The sequence below is a fragment of the Emys orbicularis genome, chromosome 4 (assembly GCF_028017835.1).
Source record: "Emys orbicularis isolate rEmyOrb1 chromosome 4, rEmyOrb1.hap1, whole genome shotgun sequence".
Lineage (NCBI taxonomy): Eukaryota > Metazoa > Chordata > Testudines > Emydidae > Emys > Emys orbicularis.
In genome coordinates this window covers 9,311,581-9,330,729 of record NC_088686.1, presented here as the reverse complement: position 1 = coordinate 9,330,729, position 19,149 = coordinate 9,311,581, and the positions used below count along the sequence as shown (strand labels likewise).

Sequence of the window (19,149 nt, the reverse complement as noted above, 5' to 3'; positions counted from 1 at the left end):
ATCTTAATATTACTTTTCCATGTAAGTCATTGCTGTAGTTTCTCTGGAGATGTTATGCTATTGTAAAGAGGGGGAAGGCAGTCCTAAGGGACTGTCAACAGGAGAGGAATCTGTCCACACAACAATCTCTCTGAAGAGATGGTTCACTGTTAAGAATCCCTGTGCTATATCATTGGGGCAGTGTTGCAACCTGTTCAAACATCAGCACCACTTCCTGCAGCATGTGAGGAGATCATTTCTGATCTGAGAGGACTCTTTATTTAGCGGACAAGGGCATAACAAGACCAATGCTTGGAAACTGAAGCTAGACAAATCACATACGAGGTGCAATTTTTAACAGTGAGGGTAATTAACTACTTGAACAACTAGGGAGGAGGTGGAGTCTCTCTCATTTGACATCCTTACATCAAGGCACAGTGTCTTTCAGTGCTCAAACAGAATTTGAGCTTAATACAAGAACCAGTCGGTGAGATTCTTTGGCCTGTGTTATGCAAGAGCTCAGACTAGATGATCATAATGGTTCCACCAGGACTTAAACTCTGTGATTCTATGGGCTGTCCTTTGATAGAGAGTATCAATCACGTCTGACCCAAGGTGGTTTGGCTGAAGCCCACAACTTGACTCCCTTCTGAGAAATTGCAACAGACCCACTCTCTAGCATTCGTGATTTTGGAGCTAGTGTTAGAAGTGCAAGCTCACATAGTTTCCATATGACAGCACATGAAAGACAAAAGAACTAGACTGAAGATTAACTTCGACAGTAAAATGTCTGAAAAATCTAAACTAAGTGTAGCCACTAGAGCTGTTCGAACTATTTGTTATGAACAATTTATTGGCAGAATTTGGCCCTGTCTTCTGTTCAGGAATTGTCCACGACAATTTGTCAGTGTTTGACACACTGTTGAAGAACCTGGTTGGGTTTTCATGAACTGTCTGTAGCAAGCGATCCTTTGGATATTCAGTATTTTGAAGTAGGTATTTGGTCGTCAGAAGGCATGGTTTCTGTTCCATTTTATAAACAATGGTGATGCCTGAAGAAACCATTAGAGCTTTGAATGAGGCAAGCAGAGCCCATGGGGCCCTTTTGTGGTGAGAGCTGTAGAAGATGAGAAGGCCTAAAATATTTTCCTGACCTATTGCACAAGAAAGAACATTATATTTGGCTGAAGCACTTAAGTTCTACTGATGAGTTATTACTATATACAAGCTAAGCATCATTATTATAGCTATAGATTCATATTTAAATATAACTGAGCTCCTTCCTAAGGAAGACACCAACCAGATTTATTGTCTGTCTAATAGATTTCACACTTATTTTTCTTGTGTCAAAATTATTATTAATGATTTGTAATACAGTGGCATCTAGGGGCACTTGAGATCAAGGCCCTGTCGTGCTACACACTGTACAAAACACAGTAAGAGACCGTCTATGTCCTAAGTAGATAAACCAGACAGGAAGTAGCATTATTCCCATTTTACAGATGGGGAACTGACACATGCAGAGATAAGTGATTTACCCAAGGTTACACAAGAAGCCTGTGACCAAGCTGGGGCTAGAAACGAAATTTCCCACGCCCCGTCCAGTGCTTTAACCACAAGCCAATCCTTCCTTTCTGTTACAGTGCACTTGAATAATTGTGTATGTAGGCAGAGCAATGAATGCGCTTGAGCACAAGAATAAAAGACCCTCCCCTAATATTCAGGTGAACAAAAATCAGTCATACAAACATCTGTGAAATGGCAAAGTATAAAGCGGACAAATCTGGCTGGACCAAATGACCTCTCATGTTCAAAAATTTTTCACTATTCACCAGCTCTTGTCAGTAATACTATGAACTTCTGGCAAGTACTCTCATGACAGACAGTCACCAGGAAATAGATGGAGCAATTTCCTCTCCCTCCCCCCCCGTGCAAGGTTTAAGAGTAGGGTTTTCATATTACTGGTTAGCTCTGTTTATATGCTGCTGCATTCCACCCTGCAAGTCCGTGTTCCAGTCAATCACAGGGACAATGGCACTCAGTTCAACCGTGTGTCAGTGCTGTTGAAATTAAGTGGGCAGCAGAATATAAACAGGCTGCAGAGATCATCTGGGCTCACAGAAAGCAGGTTTTGCAATCTGAGGGTATGTCTACACTACCCACCGGATGGGTGGGCAGCGATCGATCCAGCGGGGATCGATTTATCACATCTAGTCTAGATGCGATAAATCGACCCCCGAGCCCTCTCCCGTCAACTCCTGTACTCCAGCGCCGCGAGACGCGCAGGCGGAGTCGACGGGGGAACGGCAGCAGTCGACTCACCGCGGTGAAGACACCGTGGTGAGTAGATCTAAGTATGTCGACTTCAGCTACGTTATTCACGTAGCTGAAGTTGCGTAACTTAGATCGATTTCACACACACACACACACACACACACACACTCAGTGTAGACCAGGGCATAGAGTACTTGGACAAGGCAGTAATTCCCTTGGAGGGAAAGGGACCCTAGCTCTCAGTGGTCAGCAGGGGCATTGTTAGGGGAGGAGGGCTGGGTGGAATATTTGAGGGACAGGGAGCAATCTAGCAGATCTGCTAAACCACTTACAGCTGCAGAATGTTCTTCTATTGATTCTCATTCTATCTGATTGGGGTGGGTGCTATTATTCCCAGGCCTAAACTCTTTTTACTTGCTACTGCTTCAGAATTTACTCTCAGTACTACATTTTTTTTTTCAAAATGTTTCCGAGGGAGGAAAGTAATGGTTGAAGCTAATTAAATAAAGTCTGTAAAGCACTCTGAAATCCTCAGATGGAAGGTGTTATGTAAGGGAAATATAAACACAGAAATGAAATGATTATTTTAATAATGATTATTAAAAGCATATAGGAAGTAACACATTACAAATGCAAAAATGCCACGGAGAAAAAGATTGCTCTTGTCTTCTCCTTTCTAGGATTTTTCAGAAATGTTGCCTTTGCTGAAGAGTAAACTCAGCTCAGATAGAAAGGCAACAGTCTAGAGTTGGGCGAATAGTGCAGTGTTCATGAACATTCCTTAGGATTCGAAACAGCGGTTTCCTTTGAGCAGGTCTGTGTCCTGTTAAATTTGCTACTTATGAACATTTGAGCAAACAAGATTTTGGGTTGTATTGTTTATAAAACAGAAAAGTGGGCTATATTTATCTAACGAACCGATTGTTGCAAAGAGTCCAACCAGCGCCAGCGAGGATAGCTGTTTTCTAAATAAAACTGCCCGTAGAGTCACAGAGAAAGCATTCTACTTCGAGTTGCAGAAAGAAAAGGCAGAAGTCCACAAGAAGTGTCAGGCGTGGGAGCTAAACTGAAGGCAGATCTGGTAGATATCATTTATGTCTAAATCTCAGTCCTGTGCTTCGGCACCTTATTTGGCTATTGCTGCTTTTCAAGAGCGAGCAGTTGTTAGGAACAGCGAGAAGAGCTCACAGCGACTTTACTGCTGCTGACGCAAGTGCCTCAGCTTTACATTTTCAACCTTGCTTTTGAGTTTCAGTAGAGGATTTGAGATAAGGCTGACTGCATATCTAAGCTCACATGGTTGAGCAACAAAGTTCTGGGAGGAAAGGAAAAGTATTAGGGAAAATGTCATACAACAGCTCTATGCAAGACTAAGTTATAAGACTGTACAGATCAGAGCTTTGTCCAATTTCATTCAAACAAACATGCAAAATTGTTTTGGGAGTACAGGAATACAATGGCCCATCTATACCATAGTATGAAGCTGACAAGCAAATACAGCATTATTTGCTTCAACAGAGCTACACCAACTCAAGATCTAGGCCAAATTTTTCAATTGACACTCTCCCATGTGTCATACTATTACCCCAGTGTTTTCCGTTTGGAGCAACTCAACATAATGCAACGTTTCAAAACACCTAAATGTTAAAACAATTGCTCCTTTTTCTTAGTCACTCACCATGTAAACAAAATTCTGCAAGTCTCCGAACAAAGCAGAGGGCTAGGTACACACCTTGAGAGGGTTGAGGATGACTTGTTTAGAGGCTCCCAGAAACCACAGTTGTTGTAAGGCTACAGGGGAAACAGGAAAAAAACAGTTATAAACCTATATGGGTTTGTCTACACTGCATCGGGGAACAAACCTCCCAGCCAGCCTGGGCCTGGACTTATGTCAGCACAGCTTGCACTAGCATGCTCAAAACAGCTATGCAGACATTGCTTTAACGTTGCCGTTTGGGCTGCAGCTTGGGCTCTAAAGCCTACCCCACAAGCTAATATCAAAGCACCATCTACGTCTTTTGTTTAGTGCGCTGGTGTGAGCCCCATCACCACAAGTCTGTGGACTCGGCCTGTGAGGCGCGCTCCGAGATGCTGTGTAGACATATCTTACATGACTAATTTTTGTAATAGTAATAGTAAAAATGCTATCACAGATTAAAGCCTCTATTATAGGGCTTGATCCTGCATCCATTCACATCAATGGAAAAACTCTGACTAACTTTAATGGTGCAGGATGAAGCCCACACTCCTTTAGAAAGTATATTCTCTAGGAAAGGCAAGACCTTCTTGGAAGCTGGTGGGGACAAAGTTTTTGAACACAAAAGGACCTTTGAGAGGTGTCCGAGTCCCTCCCTTCTCCTGTTTTCTCTTATGAAGAACAGCGCAGCCTGTCTAACATCCACATAGCTGATTTTATATATTAAAACTAAAGCCCATCAGTCTGGACAGGTCTACACTAACCCCCCAATTCGAACTAAGGTACGCAACTTCAGCTACGTGAATAACGTAGCTGAAGTTCGAAGTACCTTAGTTCGAACTTACCTCCATCCAGACGCGGCAGGCAAGCTCCCCCGTCGACTTCACGTACTCCTCTCGCCGAGCTGGAGTACCGCAGTCGATGGCGAGCACTTCCGGGTTCGACTTATCGCGTCCAGACAAGACGCGATAAGTCGAACCCAGAAGTTCGATTTGCTTGCCGCCGAACTACCGGGTAAGTGTAGACCTACCCTCTGACATCCTGCTAGGGTCACCCCAGACTACATTGCCTAGTTAGTAGCCTTGTTGGGACATGTGTATCATTGGATGGTGGAGTAAAGGGAGCAGAGAATTTCTTTTTTTTGCTTTCATGTCAATTCAAACTCTAATTTAAATACAGTTCCTAGTTCATAGTGTTAGGCCAGAAGGAACAATTAGTCTAGTCTCTCCTCCTGCATAACATGGGCCATAGACAGAGCCCTGCACAGATACAAAATTTGTATCTGCATCCAATCCACAAACATGGTCTGTGGATAGCTGCAGATTTGCAGGGCTCTAGCCATAGAATCTTATACTAAGGTGAGGTTTTTGCCTACTAAGAAATAGTTAAAAAAATTATTTTCCTTATACCCTTCCGAGTCCTCTAGGAATGACATCTAGATATCATTATGTGTTATATGTTTACAGTTTCTGCATATCTGAATTACTGAATACATGTATGGGGGGAAATGTGAACCGCTCCAAGATAATACATGCTGAAGGTTGTGCCATATGTTGTATGAAACATCATCTTCTAAAATATAGATTTGCACAATGATCTCTGATCTGCCATGAATTTGAAGTAATGATAATTTGGCTATTCTTATGCCTAGGTATATTAAGATTGCCTAAATTATCCACGGATGGCCTAATTCAAACACTGTGTGTGTATGCGCGCGCGCGCACACACACACGAAAAATTTCTTAGAGTAGGAAAGTGTTTCTACCCACCCCAATTGCTCACAATCCAAAAACATTTTAGCTCACTCTCTAAAAAAAGAAAAGAAAGTCACCTTTAGAGCTAAGCCTAAGCATGGAAAGTTTCAGCTCCAAACATTCTCCCTCTCCGTCCCAGCAACTTATGACCAACTGAAAAAAGAAGAGGGGTCTATAATGCAAAAATCTGATCTATTTTATATACATTTTAAAAAATTAGAAATTTGATCATTTTATTTTTTGAAAACTGTTGATTTTGAAAATGGAAAAAAATAATTTTAAAAAACCTGCAGAAAATGAAAAACTGGTTAATTTAGAAATAAGAACAATGGCATGAGCATGCTTTCAAAATTCCCACAAACACAAAATAAAGTTTCAAGCAGCTCTATAGAAAAAACACCCTTTTGGGATCAGCCCACAAAACCACTTCCCTCTCCTCTCTTAAATCCTTCCTGCAGATAAAATTCTGCCACACACTCACAGGAAACTAGTTTAGGATTTGTCTAAACTGCTTGAACTACACTGCTATAGTTAAAGCAGTACAACTCTCCTCTTATGACAGTTATAATGGTATAAAAATGCTTACACCAATATCACATTTCCACACAGGAAGACCAATAAGCTACATCTTTATATGGATATGACTGTGTTCACAATAGGTCTGTACTGGTATAACTACTTAAAAAAATCACAACCCTAATACATGTAGTTAGCTCGGTATAATTTTCCGTTTATTAAGCCTGCAAAGTTTAAAAGTCTGTAGGATCTGGGCCTAAGCCATCTACTTACTATTTCACTTACTTATCACATGATTGACTAGGGTCATCTTTATGAGGGAGGTACAGGTACAGAGGGGCATAAAAGACCACTAGATTTGAAGGTGGGAAATGCTGTGGGGAAAGCAGAGGGGGCTAACCTGTGAAGGGAGGATGATCAGAGGGAAATCTAAAAATAAGCTACAGCGAAACACGCAATTCATCACTCTGCTTGCGTACTACATCCCTTTCCCTTATAGTTTGTCGTTTTTACACTGTACGCTCTTTGTGGCTGGGACTGTCTTCCTCTGTGTTTGGAAAGCGCCTAACTTACTGTGGGTGTCCCCACAATGTGCATAACAATAAAAGTGAATCCAGTTTTGCTTATGGTCAGTTTCACTTTCAGCTCCCACTTGCTGTAGCCTGCACCTTTCACACACCACCACGGGCACTATTTGTTTGCTTCAAAACATATTTCCATTGGAATTTTGTGGGAATGCTGTTTTTAAGCAACTGTGTTAAAGTACAAACTGTGGAAGGCAGTTTGTGTTGCTATAAGGTTTTATAAAAGCAGGTCCTTGCTAAATTTAAAACGGGGGCCAAATGGGAAGCAGACAATTTGCCTTTCACCCTCATATTTTTCAGGCAGTCCTTTATTCCCTTGAAAGCCAGGTTGTCACACCAGTCCGTTGGCAGCCTAGACTGGTCGACATTTCAGTCCGTCACACCCCAAACCCCTCACAACCAACTTGATCCATGGATCTCTCTGAGTCAGTGGTTCTCAAACTGCGGCCCAATTAGCACACACCTGTGTGCTAAAAAAAAATCCAAAATTTGCCACGCTGGTCTGGCCAGGGCTGTCCCTAGGCATTTGGGTGCCCTACGCAGCCCCCCCTGTGGCAGGGCTGTGTGGGGCCGCAGGCCTCCCCACCCCCCCCCCCCGGTTCTCTCGCCCCGGCCCCAGCCGTGTCGCTCGGGGGAGGGGGCTTGGGGGAAGGGATCCCCCACTCACCGGCAGCAGCGGGAAGCAGAGCAGCCCACCCCCAGCCCGCTCTACTCCGCCAGCTCTCAGCCGCGGCGCTCCGCTTCCCGCCGCCGGTGACAGCCTGGGGCGGTCCTTTCCCCAACCTGAACGACATGGCTGGGGCTGGGGCAAGGGAAGTGGAGCAGGCTGGGGCCGGGTCTCTCCGCTTCCCAACGCTGGTGAGTGCAGGGGGCGATCCTTTCCCCGCATGCACCAGCAGCGGGAAGTGGAGCGCCGCGGCTGGGAGCTGGCGGAGTAGAGCGGGCTGGGGCCGGGTTGCTCCGCTGCCCGTCGGTGCCAGTGAGTGCGGGGTTGCTGGGGGAAGAGGTGGAATGGGGGCGGCCCGGGGGCGGAGCAGGGGGAAGGGTAAGAGGCAGGGCGGAGGGAGTTGTCCAGGGCCCCATGCCTCCCCTAGGGATGGCCCTGCCCCTTGCAGGGGAGCTGGACAAGGGATATGGCTGGTCGCCGGGGCTGGTGCTGCCGCGTATGCAGCACGCAGCTGCCTAGGGCACCATGAAATCCCAAATTTCATGGTGCCCTACACAGCTGCATATGCCTAAGGACGGCCCTGGATCTGGCAGGGGGCAGGGCTGGCAGAGGGGGAGAGAGAGAAAGAGTAAGGCAGCCTGCAGGAGTGCTGCTGCCAGCAGGGGGCTGGTGAGTGCTGCAGGGGGTGGGAGAGATTGGGTCAATGGGTAGGTTGGGGAGGGAGGCTCTGGGCAGTGAGCGGATGGGGGGTACTGGGATTTAGAGCTTTGCTGGGGTGCTGCACCACCGCCAGGTTTTAGGTGGTGCTCAGCTGCAGGGGTTGGGTCCAGCTGCCAGGCCCCACACAGGGTGGGAGGGTGTGCAGGTCCGGCTGCGGGCTGCCCGGGGTCCAAACACCTGGCCCTGCACGGTAGGGTCCCGAGGTCTGGCTGCCTGGCCCCACCCAGTCGGGTCCCAGGGTCCAGCTGCCAGACCCCATGCAGCAGGGACCAGGGCTCTGGCTGCCTGGCCCCGTGTTGCAGGATCCTTGGCTCCGGCTGCCCAGCTCCAGGGTGTGGGTCCAGCTACCGGATGCCCGGCCCCGCACTTCCGGGTCTGGACAACCGACCCCGCACAGCAGGGTCCCAGGGTCCGGCCCCGCATGGGGGTCTGGTGTCTGGCCCCTCTGCAGGGTCCGGCGTCCAGATGCCCAGTCCCACGTGGGGGTCCAGGTCCTGGCTGCCTGGCCAAGCGCTCTGTTCCTGGCCCCACTCTCGGTGGGAGCGCTAGGCATAAGGGATTGTGGAGGGATTGGGGGGGGGGGGGGGGGGAACGGGGGAGGGAGACGGGGAAGACACACACTGTGGTTCTCAACCTGCGGCCCACAGTGGTAAACAGGTTGAGAACCACTGCTCTGAGTGGTTGGAAAGCACCAAATAACCACACTGTCCAGGCACAAAGAGCATATACCACAGCCCCCACGCCCCACCCCAACGTCCTGCTTCCCCACAACCCCTCTCCTCTGCCCCACACGTCCCTGTCCCCTAACCAGTCCTCTGGCCCCTTTGCTCCCACTTTCCCTTGTCAACACTTCCCGGACAGTCCTGCATGTCCCCCCTCCCTCTCCTGATGATCTCCCAAGTCCCCAACATCCCCCTCTACCCCCTCCCATAGCCCTCATGACCCTCCCAAATCCCCAGCACCCCCTTCCCTTTTCATTCCCTCTCATAGCCCCCATGGCTCCCAAATACCCAGTGCCTCCTCCTCCCGTCTCCTTGCATTCCCCTCACACAGCCCTGTGACACCCCAAATCCCCAACAAACTCTCCCCAGGCCCCCTTTCATACCCCCCACAGGCCCCATGGCCCCCATCTCCTCCCTGCTCCAAAGCCCCCACAGCCTCCATGACCCCCATCATCTTCCCCTATTCCCCCCTCTCCCACTCACTGCCCCATGCCCCCCACCCCCATTCCCCCTTCCTGCCCCTACGCCCCCCACCCCCACGGCCTCCATGACCCTAATCCCCTTCCCCTATGCCCCCTCTCCCCCTCACTGCCCCTGTGACCCCCCACACCCCCTCTCTGCCCCCAAACCCCCATGATCTCCACCCCCTTCCCCAACGCCCCCCCTCACTGCCCCAACGCCCCCATCCCCACGGGTCCTTCCAGCCCCACAGCCCCCGTGACCCCCACTATGCCCCTTCTCCCCCACAGTCCCCCAACGCCTCCTCCCCCCGCAGCCACGCTCGGTGCCCGCCGCGGGCGGGCCGGGGGTCCCGGCCCGGCCCCTCCTGCAGGCCCGGATGTTGGCTCCGCGCCCCGCGCTCTGTCCTTCGCTTCCATAAAAGGGCAGCGGCTCCTCGGGATTGGGCTGGAGCCGCCCCCCGCCCGCAGCGGCCCCTAGGCAGCGGCTCTGGGGGGCAGGGGACGCGGTCGGGCGGCGCGGGGAGGAGGAGGGACAGCTCCCGAGTAGCTCCTGCGGGACCGGACGGCCCGGGCCGAGCCGGGCTCCAGGCGCCGAGGCGGAGGTGAGCCGCGGCCTTTGGAGCCGGGGGGGGGGGGTTGGAACCCAGCCGCAGCCCGGCCCTGGGGCCGCTCGGTCCCCTCCCGCCATTGGAGCAGCTGGGGTGTGTGTGTGTGTGGGGGGGGGCGCTGAGGGGGGGATCCCATTGGAGGCAGCCTGTGTGGGTGGATGGCTGGGTGGCACTGGGGGGTGGCCCCATTGGAGGCAGTGTGTGTGGGGGGTGGCACTGAAGGGGGCCCCCATTGGAGGCAGTCGGGGTGTGCGTGTGGCACTGAGGGGGGACCCCACTGGAGGCAGTGTGTGTGGGGGCACTGAGGGGGTCCCCATTGGAGGCAGTCGGGGTGTGCGTGTGGCACTGAGGGGGTCCCCATTGGAGGCAGCCTGTGTGGGTGGATGGCTGGGTGGCACTGGGGGGTGGCCCCATTGGAGGCAGTGTGTGTGTGTGGGGGGGGTGGCACTGGGGGTTGGCCCCATTGGAGGCAGTGTGTGGGGGGGTGGCACTGAAGGGGGCCCCCATTGGAGGCAGTCGGGGTGTGCGTGTGGCACTGAGGGGGGACCCAATTGGAGGCAGTGTGTGTGGGGGCACTGAGGGGGTCCCCATTGGAGGCAGTCGGGGTGTGCGTGTGGCACTGAGGGGGTCCCCATTGGAGGCAGCCTGTGTGGGTGGATGGCTGGGTGGCACTGGGGGGTGGCCCCATTGGAGGCAGTGTGTGTGTGTGGGGGGGTGGCACTGGGGGTTGGCCCCATTGGAGGCGGGGGGTGGCACTGAAGGGGGCCCCCATTGGAGGCAGTCGGGGTGTGCGTGTGGCACTGAGGGGGGACCCCACTGGAGGCAGTGTGTGTGGGGGCACTGAGGGGGTCCCCATTGGAGGCAGTCGGGGTGTGCGTGTGGCACTGAGGGGGGACCCCACTGGAGGCAGTGTGTGTGGGGGCACTGAGGGGGTCCCCATTGGAGGCAGCTGAGTGGTGTGTGTGTGTGTGGCACTGAGGGGGGCATACACACATACCCGTGGGAGCCCCAGGGCTTTACCATTTCCCTGCCCCCATTATGCAGTATAGGAGGATTTGGGAATCCAACCCAGTGTCCTGCCTGTGGATACATACGCAGGCACGCACATCCCTGCTGCTGCATCAGCTTTATTGGAGTTTGCTGCCTTAAACAAAGCAATTTCTAGCAGCTCTTCCGAAGAGGGTGAGTAGTGGGAATAAGTAGCAAATGGGGGAAATCCAAGCAAGGGGTTAACAAGTGTTTGCCGGTCACGAATGGGGGGGCGAATGATCGCACAATGGAGCGATGAGCGCTTGGGAGTATTAAGGAAGACCTAGGAAAATGCTAGTGACTCCTGTGATGCAGATGTAAATCTGCTGGAACTGTTTTCTTCTGCAGCGTAGGACAGATAACACTGCTTCTCGCTCTCTTCGGCTTGCATCTTTGTTACTGTATTTGTGTAGCTGGAAGTTATGCACTTGGTGGCAGTCAAACAAAATGTGCTTTCTGCACCCGTGTCCATTGCATAACTCAGGTTTTTGGTAAACGGAACCCTGTTGTGAGCTGTGATGTTTCTTTGCAGCCCTGGGTGGGGAGCTCCAGTTCCCCTGGGCATGTATCCCTTCGCACATGTATCCCTTCGCACAGATTTTCTTTTCTCTCCTTTGCTTGGCAATGTATCGTGACGAGATTAAATGATATTTTTCCATTCGGGAACTCTTACTTTCTAGATTGTGCGGGAGGGAAGAGACCCATCCCCTGAGCAAGCCCTTCTGCTGGCTAATGAGTGCCATTTCCTTTGCTCTCACAGGAAGAAGGAACGATGGCTTTGGACGGTATAAGGATGCCAGATGGCTGCTATGCAGATGGGACGTGGGAGTTAAATGTCCATGTGACGGACCTGAACAGAGATGTTACCCTGAGAGTCACAGGGGAGGTGCACATTGGAGGGGTAATGCTGAAGTTGGTGGAAAAACTTGGTAAGTTGTAATTAGGGGGAAAGGTGTGGCTCTCCATGTGGCTGAATGGCTCTTCTCCATGCATGGAGGGGTTTACACATCTCTGTCACTTAAGGAACAGATTTCTTTTTTTTTGTAAATCTGGTTACCAAAGCTCAGGTGTGTGGTTTTCGTTTCGTTTTGTTTTGTTTTAATGAGAAATCTGTTGTAACTCAAGTGTTGTCTATAATTAAAATGGCCCAAATTGTTTTTGTTCAGAATGCATAGTATTTACACATACAAGTGAACATTAAACTGTCATTTACAAGTGAACCATTTTGGTGTATTTTAAAATCTTAATATTGACATTAATTTTTGCATCTCTTAACTCTGCTAAGTATCTCAAAATAACTTAATGTGCCCCTGATCAGCTGCTTGATCTCTCTCAATTGTTAATCTGCTAGCACTTTCTGATGCATAGAATTGCGGGAAACTTATTGTAGATGTGTGTGCATTCCTTTGCTCTGTATGCTTAACACACTCTAAGAGAGATTTAATTTTGTAACTTTAAGGTGCTGAATACATTGTGAAATGCGTTTGAAGTATTAGAGAACAAATCTACAGTAGAACCTCAGAGTTCTGAACTGACCAGTCAGCCACACACCTCATTTGGAACTGGATGTATGCAATTAAGCAGCAGCAGGGACTGGGGGGGGAGCAAATACAGTACAGTATTGTGTTAAATGTAAGCTTAAAAAAAGATTTGACATGGTAAGGAAACTTTCTGTGCTTGCTTCATTTAAATTAAGATGGTTAAAAGCAGCGTTTTTCTTTTGCATAGTAAAGTTTCAAAGCTGTATTAAGTCAATGTTCAGTTGTAAACATTTGGAAGAACAACCATAATGTTTTGGTCAGTGTTATGAACATTTCAATGTTATGAACAACCTCCACTCCCGGGGTGTTCGTAACTCTGAGGTTCTGCTGTAGATGAAAGTCCATTCATATTGCAACTAGAAAGTTCACTTGGTCCCATATTTGTTATAAATCATAGTACTTTGCAAGGTATTATTAATATTACATGCTGGGAGGGAGGTCTGTTATACGTGGGGTTTTGTGGTTTGTTTAGGCAAGTAAATTGTCTCCGATTATGAAACCCTATGGTAAAAGGCAGATGAGAACATTCTATGGCTGGGCTGGCAAACCTTTAATGAGAATTTTTTAGGGATGTGTTTGTGAGACAAGGTGGGTGCAGTAATATATTTTATTGGACCAACTTCTGATGTTGAAAGATACAAGCTTTCTGTTGTATGCAATTATTAAGCTTATTAAAGTGTTCATTCTTTTCTGCCTGCTGGTATTTTGAAGGGGTGGGGCAGCATTTGACTAGTTTTGACTGTTCTGGAGGGTTCCAACTACACATGGTTTGAGTAGTAGTACATTAACTTCTAGGAAATTTTTGTAGACTGTTTCCTGGTTTTATAACTAACACTGATCCAATTTTTTGAATTAGACCATATCCTGAGGCTTTTCCAATTCTTATTCCTGTTAAAGTCCGCAGTTAGGGTGCTGGTGGGTAGAGACAACTGCCTGTAATGCTGACCAGTGTTGTCTTGTCTTGTTTCCTGGAACTCCCCATCTGTTTGTATCCATTTGTTGAGTCTTGTATTATACTTAGATTGTCAGCTCTTCGGGGCAGGGACTGTCTCTTTCTTCTGTTTGTACAGCTCCTAGCACAGGGGTGGGCAAACTACGGCCTGGGGGCCGCATCTGGCCCTCCAGGCATTTTAATCTGGCTCTCGAGCTCTAGCCAGGGAGCAGGTTCTGAGGCTTGCCCCGGTCCAGCGCTTGCCCTGCCCTGCGCTCCAGCTGGGGAGCGGGGTTGGGGGCTTGCCTCACTCCATGCAGCTCCCGAAAGCAGCAGCATGTCCCCCCTCTGGCTCCTATGTGTAGGGGCAGTCAGGGGGCTCCGCGCGCCGCTCCTGCAGCTCCCATTGGCTGGGAACTGCAGCCAATGGGAGCTGCAAGGGTGGTGCCTGTGGACAGGGCAGCGCACAGAGCCGCTTGGCTGCACCTCCGCATAGGAGCTGGAGGGGAGACATACTGCTGTTTCTGGGAGCTGCTTGAGGTAAGTGCCGCCCCAGCCCTGATCCCCCTCCAAACCCCATCCCGGAGCACCCCCAGCCCCTCATCGCCCAGAGCCCGCACCCCCAGCTGGAGCCCTCCCACACCCCAACCCCCAATTTCGTGAGCATTCATGACCCGCTATACAATTTCCATACCCAGATGTGGCCCTCAGGCCAAAAAGTTTGCCCACCCCTCTCCTAGCACAACGGGTTCCTGGTCCATGACTCCTAGGCTGATAATACAAATAATTAGGAGTAAGGGTTGCAGTAGTCCATTCAGTTCAATAGAACAGCTCAAATGAATAAAGGTTTCAATTAGGACCAAATCCTCCAGGATCAAATGGAGACTAATATAGAGGGCAGCATCACAACATCCAAATACCCTTCAATTTCACACCTGGACAAAGGGCCCATTTGTGTGGGATACACTAAAAGGAAAATCTGAACCAAGAGGCGTAGAATAGCTGGTTGTATTTCAAAGAAGAAATGAGCTTTTGTATATGGGGTGAATGCCATTTTACAATATACTGTCTGTGAAACTAAATTTTTTAATGTTAAACTTTCTGCCTTAGTAAGAATCTCTGAAATCTAATAGTCAAAATGAAGAGCTAGGTACATATTGTGAAACTCTTATCAGAGAGTTATCTAATCGTTCAAAGAAAATATTAATATGAATTGCCTGGCACATGGCTATGGCGGTCTAAGCTGAGCGGTTTCTTTTGGCTATGCCTACAAGTCATACTTAAACAGATCTGCATTGTTTTTTTTTTTTTTTTTTTTTTTATAAGCCATCCTGCACAATACTAAGATTTTCATACTGATATACTAATGGTTTGAAGTTGAAGGAAGGAAAAGGCAGATATAAATATATTTGCTTCAAAAGGAAGCAAGTGTTTGCTTGAGCATTCTTGTTCTTGAAGTAGCTTTGGCTCTGTAGAAAGTTTCAATAAGCTATTTTTGTGCCCCAGCTACCCAGGGATCTACTGAAGGTGACTGCAGCTGTTTTTAGGACTCAAAATAACCCAGTCAATTAGCTTCTAGAAAACCACTGACTATCATGTAATGAATAAATAATGTTTCCCTCTATCTTTATATTGCATTGATTAGAATGGTTATAAACTTACAAGAAAGATAGAAAGCTGTTTAAATACAATAGAACGGTTTAAAGCCCCCTATTCAGGAAAGCCAAATTGACTTCTGTGGGGCTATTCATGCTTAAAATTCAGCACATACTTAAGTGCTTGGCTAAATTGGGATCTAAAATCAGTAACCTCACTGGTTGAAGTGATTCAGAACATGCATAGCTCAAGCAATGAGTTGTCTTGTGTAAACTGCATTTTATTCAGAACCACAGTTTGGGAGGGGAAAAAAAAGTGGAAACTGCCACCTTTCTGACCCCAGAGAAAGGTATGGATTTCATATCTGAACATGGGCTTATTTCTGGAGGGTGCACATACACCCATCTAAATAATTCTACTCCAACTCCGATGGTCACACCCTTCAGTTTTTTTTAGATTGTCTTCTTCCTTCCATCTCCTTTATAGCTTGGCTAAGTAACAACATATTTAGCTCCTTTAATCTTTCTGCAAGTCAGTTCTTCTAGCTCACTAACTCTTCTTTGAACTCCCTCCAATTTGTCAGTAACTTTCTAACCATGAGGTGCACAGAACTAGCTTGATATTCCTGGTACAGTCACAGCAGGGAGATGCAGAAAAGGCACTAGTGCCTTTCTGTTCTGACGTCATTGCTTCTCTGCGTAGCGTGCTCACACACAGTTGTATTGGCTTCCCCAGTCCCCCTTGCTCATAGTAAGTCTATGCTAGCCTGTCCACTATCAGCCCTTGGTTTCTTTCAGTATTATTTTTTTCCTAATGCCTCCCTTCCAATGACTTATGTGTATCTTGGATTATTTCCCCCCTGATGTATTAGCTTACATCTTTCCAAGTTAAAATTCTCATCATGTTATGCCCATATTTTTAACCTCTGCAGGTTCTTTTTTAATTTCTTTGTCTTTGCTGGTGTCTGCAACATCTCCAATGATCGTAACATCCAAATGTTCGTAACATGCTTTGAAGTCCTTCTTCCAGATTGGTAATGGAGCTCTTAAAGGGACTTCCTCTGCTTAAAAAAAATCACATTCTGTATTAATATTTTGAGGCTTCTGTTATGAGTAATGTCTAAAATTACTATACACTGTCTTATCTGTTTTCCAGAGTCTTTTGGCTTTGTGTATTTGACAAGGCTTTTGTCTAGTCACTTAGCTGGGAGAAACTAGTTCCCTAATCCTGCAGTTGGACATGCAAGTGGATTCTGATGCTCATCCAGAATTCCACTGAAGTTAAGGAGGCTCAGTATGGGTGTAAGGGCGCACCCATCCAGTCGATCCAGTTACAGGATGGGAGCCTAACTGAAAAGACTTGTCTAAACATCAGCAACGGAGCAGAACTAAGCATATTGTCGTCTTTGAGGAGCAAGGTAGGGGAGGAAAGCTTCTCTTCTCTTCTGCTCAGCAGGTTGGGGAGGAAGGTTGCAGAGGCACCATATTTATATCTGACCGCAACTAGTGGGCTCTTGATAAGTCTTTGAGGAGTGTGGCTGAGAGCAAGGTTCGTGCAGCGTTTCTTGGTGAAAAAGAAAACTGTTTGTAATATCTGGGAGGTCTGTATGTGTGCTTGAATTTTCACCAGGGTTCTGTCTTGGGGGGGTGGAGTAGAGAGAATTCTTCTCTTTCTTATTAGCTGAAAACCTGTAGGTCCTAGTGGCTTGTGTAAATTCATTCCTTGCCTGCAAGTATTGTGTGACTGTTTTCAAATTTGAAAAGCTCACTGGGAGTATGCACAGAATAAAAGCTAGCTGCCTTGTTCCAGGCAATGATTTAAAAAAAAAAAATCCAAGCAGCAGATGAAGATCCTGGTTACCCAAATGAATTACAACAGTTTGCTTGCCTGCTATTAGTGGCCCCCGCTTGGGTTCAGTCATTTATGTAATGTGAAACATGCCATGTTTTTGGCAAAGTCTTCTCTGCAAAATAAAATGAAAATACTGACACTTTAAGAATACCAGCATTTACTGCCTAGTCCAGACTATAATATGCTTCTAACCAGCTCTATAAATACTGGGTGAAAGCATAAATTGTAGTACAGTAAATGTGTCCATTAATCTAATCTTATTGTGACACATTATGCATAATCATGCAACTGTTGATTCAGCATATGATACTGGGTTTTATTCATTAAATAATAGCTTATACCAAGTTGAGCCCTTGCCACAAATGACCGCGAAGTCCAGTTTTAGGCCTGGCTGTGCTTTTTTTAATGGATTTGTATGCATCCTGTTTACAAAACAACAGTTTGGTAACCCCCTAGAATACTAAAAAAACCCAACCTGGAATGTCTGAAAAAGCTGTTCTCTGCTAGGAAGCAACCCTGCACAACTCTTCCCTCAGTTCTATAAACATTGCATACTGATTCTTCAGTTTACTAGAACCATGATTTCTTTGTGGAGGCTGGGACTTGCTGTCAAAATGGCAGGAAACTCATGCTGGCCACTTTTTCAGTGGCTTTTGAGAATCGTGCAGTACTTTGCTTTCTGCATATAGTTCAGCTTGGTGTCAGTGAGCGCAAAAGGGGGGGAAGTGAACAAAGATTTGAGACAACTTAATGATGCACTTAAAATACTTGCAAATTAAAACTTTCCCAACTGCAAATGCATGCAAGAATCTTTCAGGGATGGCTCAAAATGAGAAGTATAATTAATGGATAAATTATGTGTCCGACAGAGACAGGAAGTGGACAAGTCATGTTTGGCAGATGTGACTTAAGACAGATAACTTAAATGTACGCTGATTAGATTTATAAACTATACTTACAGAATTGTGCAATGAAAAATTGTTGGGTCCCTACTCTTAAGGTCACGACAGTGAGTCTGTGTGGAGGTACATGCATGTTAGAATCAGAGGGTCTGTGTTTTGGGGTGGGAATGCATTAGCAGTGTCTAATAAAAACCGTTTGTTTTGTTTAAAAAGTAGGGTGTGGACTAAAGAGAGCTGTCTTTGGAATTTTGGTGCTTTTTTTGGGTTGAAAGTAAAGGGTCTAAATTTGAAATCCTGAAAGTATTTCTCATTCAGGCAGACAAATGTGATTAAGAGGATAATCCTGGGGGTGTGTATGTGTCTTTATGTATGTCGTAGTACCTCAGAGTCTGTATGGACATCTTGGGTCTGCATCTGCCAATGTAAAGTTTAGTACCATTCTGTTGACTGTGTAGTGGCTGTCATTTTGGGCAGAGGAAAAGATAAGGTCTTCTAAGACCTCTGCTTTTTGGGCATCAGGACCATGGTTTGTAGGTGTATGGGACACTCTCTTTTAAACCCAGTGTTCTACCTTGGCAAAATTTTGCCCTGTCTCTTCTCTTGATGAGTTGTCAGTCACTGGTGCGGTGGTCGCTCCTCACTGGTGCTAGATTTGTGCAAGGCTGTTTCCAAAATGAGTGGTGGTTAAATGTAAAACATTCTGTCAGCATAACTGGTACTTTTTGAGTGCTAAAACTTTGAAATGTGACCTCAATTCATGAAATCCATGAAAAATACAGCAGAGAATCTGTTCTTTGGAGATAGAACTTTGTTCTTTTTGCATATTACATTGCCAGTAAGTTTAGCTATACCTCTTTAGGAAGATCAATTGTGCAATTCAAAGCATTAGCCTACGTGGGGTCATGTTCATTTTTGTCTTAATGGAGCACTTAGAGGGTTATCAATAAAACACCAAGAAAGCGCAACATTATTGATTTACCAATTTTGTATTTGAGGTTTTACAGTACTTAAGTGCTTGCAAATATTAAGACTTAATTCAGAAGATTGTCTTGAACTTGTAATAAATCCCTTTTAAACAATTATTTAAGATTAATAATAAAAACAGAATCTGAACTGATCACACAACAATTTTTCTGTTGCATGGGTTACAGAATACAATCGCAAATTATTCAGTCTTTTCTATTTTTCCATACATGTACCATTTATTTTGAATTTCTATAAGATGATTGAAGTGAAGGGTAGTTGGGTGATCAAGTGTACTTTCCCATAATACAAGAGTGGGGCACTCGAAATCTAAAACGGAACAAACATAATTATG

The 19,149-nt window shown here is 46.9% G+C and overlaps 1 protein-coding gene across 2 annotated transcripts in view; it reads left to right on the top strand.

The window, feature by feature from the left end:
* Positions 1-11,776: 11,776 nt before the first annotated feature.
* The window catches only part of FERMT2 (FERM domain containing kindlin 2), a 106,416-nt gene continuing 99,043 nt past the window's right edge, over positions 11,777-19,149 (top strand). The window contains exon 1 of one of the 2 annotated variants that reach the window (XM_065403256.1): positions 11,777-11,939. In XM_065403256.1, the coding sequence (XP_065259328.1) occupies positions 11,783-11,939 (157 nt within the window). In that variant the 5' untranslated portion in view covers positions 11,777-11,782. The remainder of the gene's footprint in view (positions 11,940-19,149) is intronic. The other variant, XM_065403255.1, reaches the window with a different exon arrangement.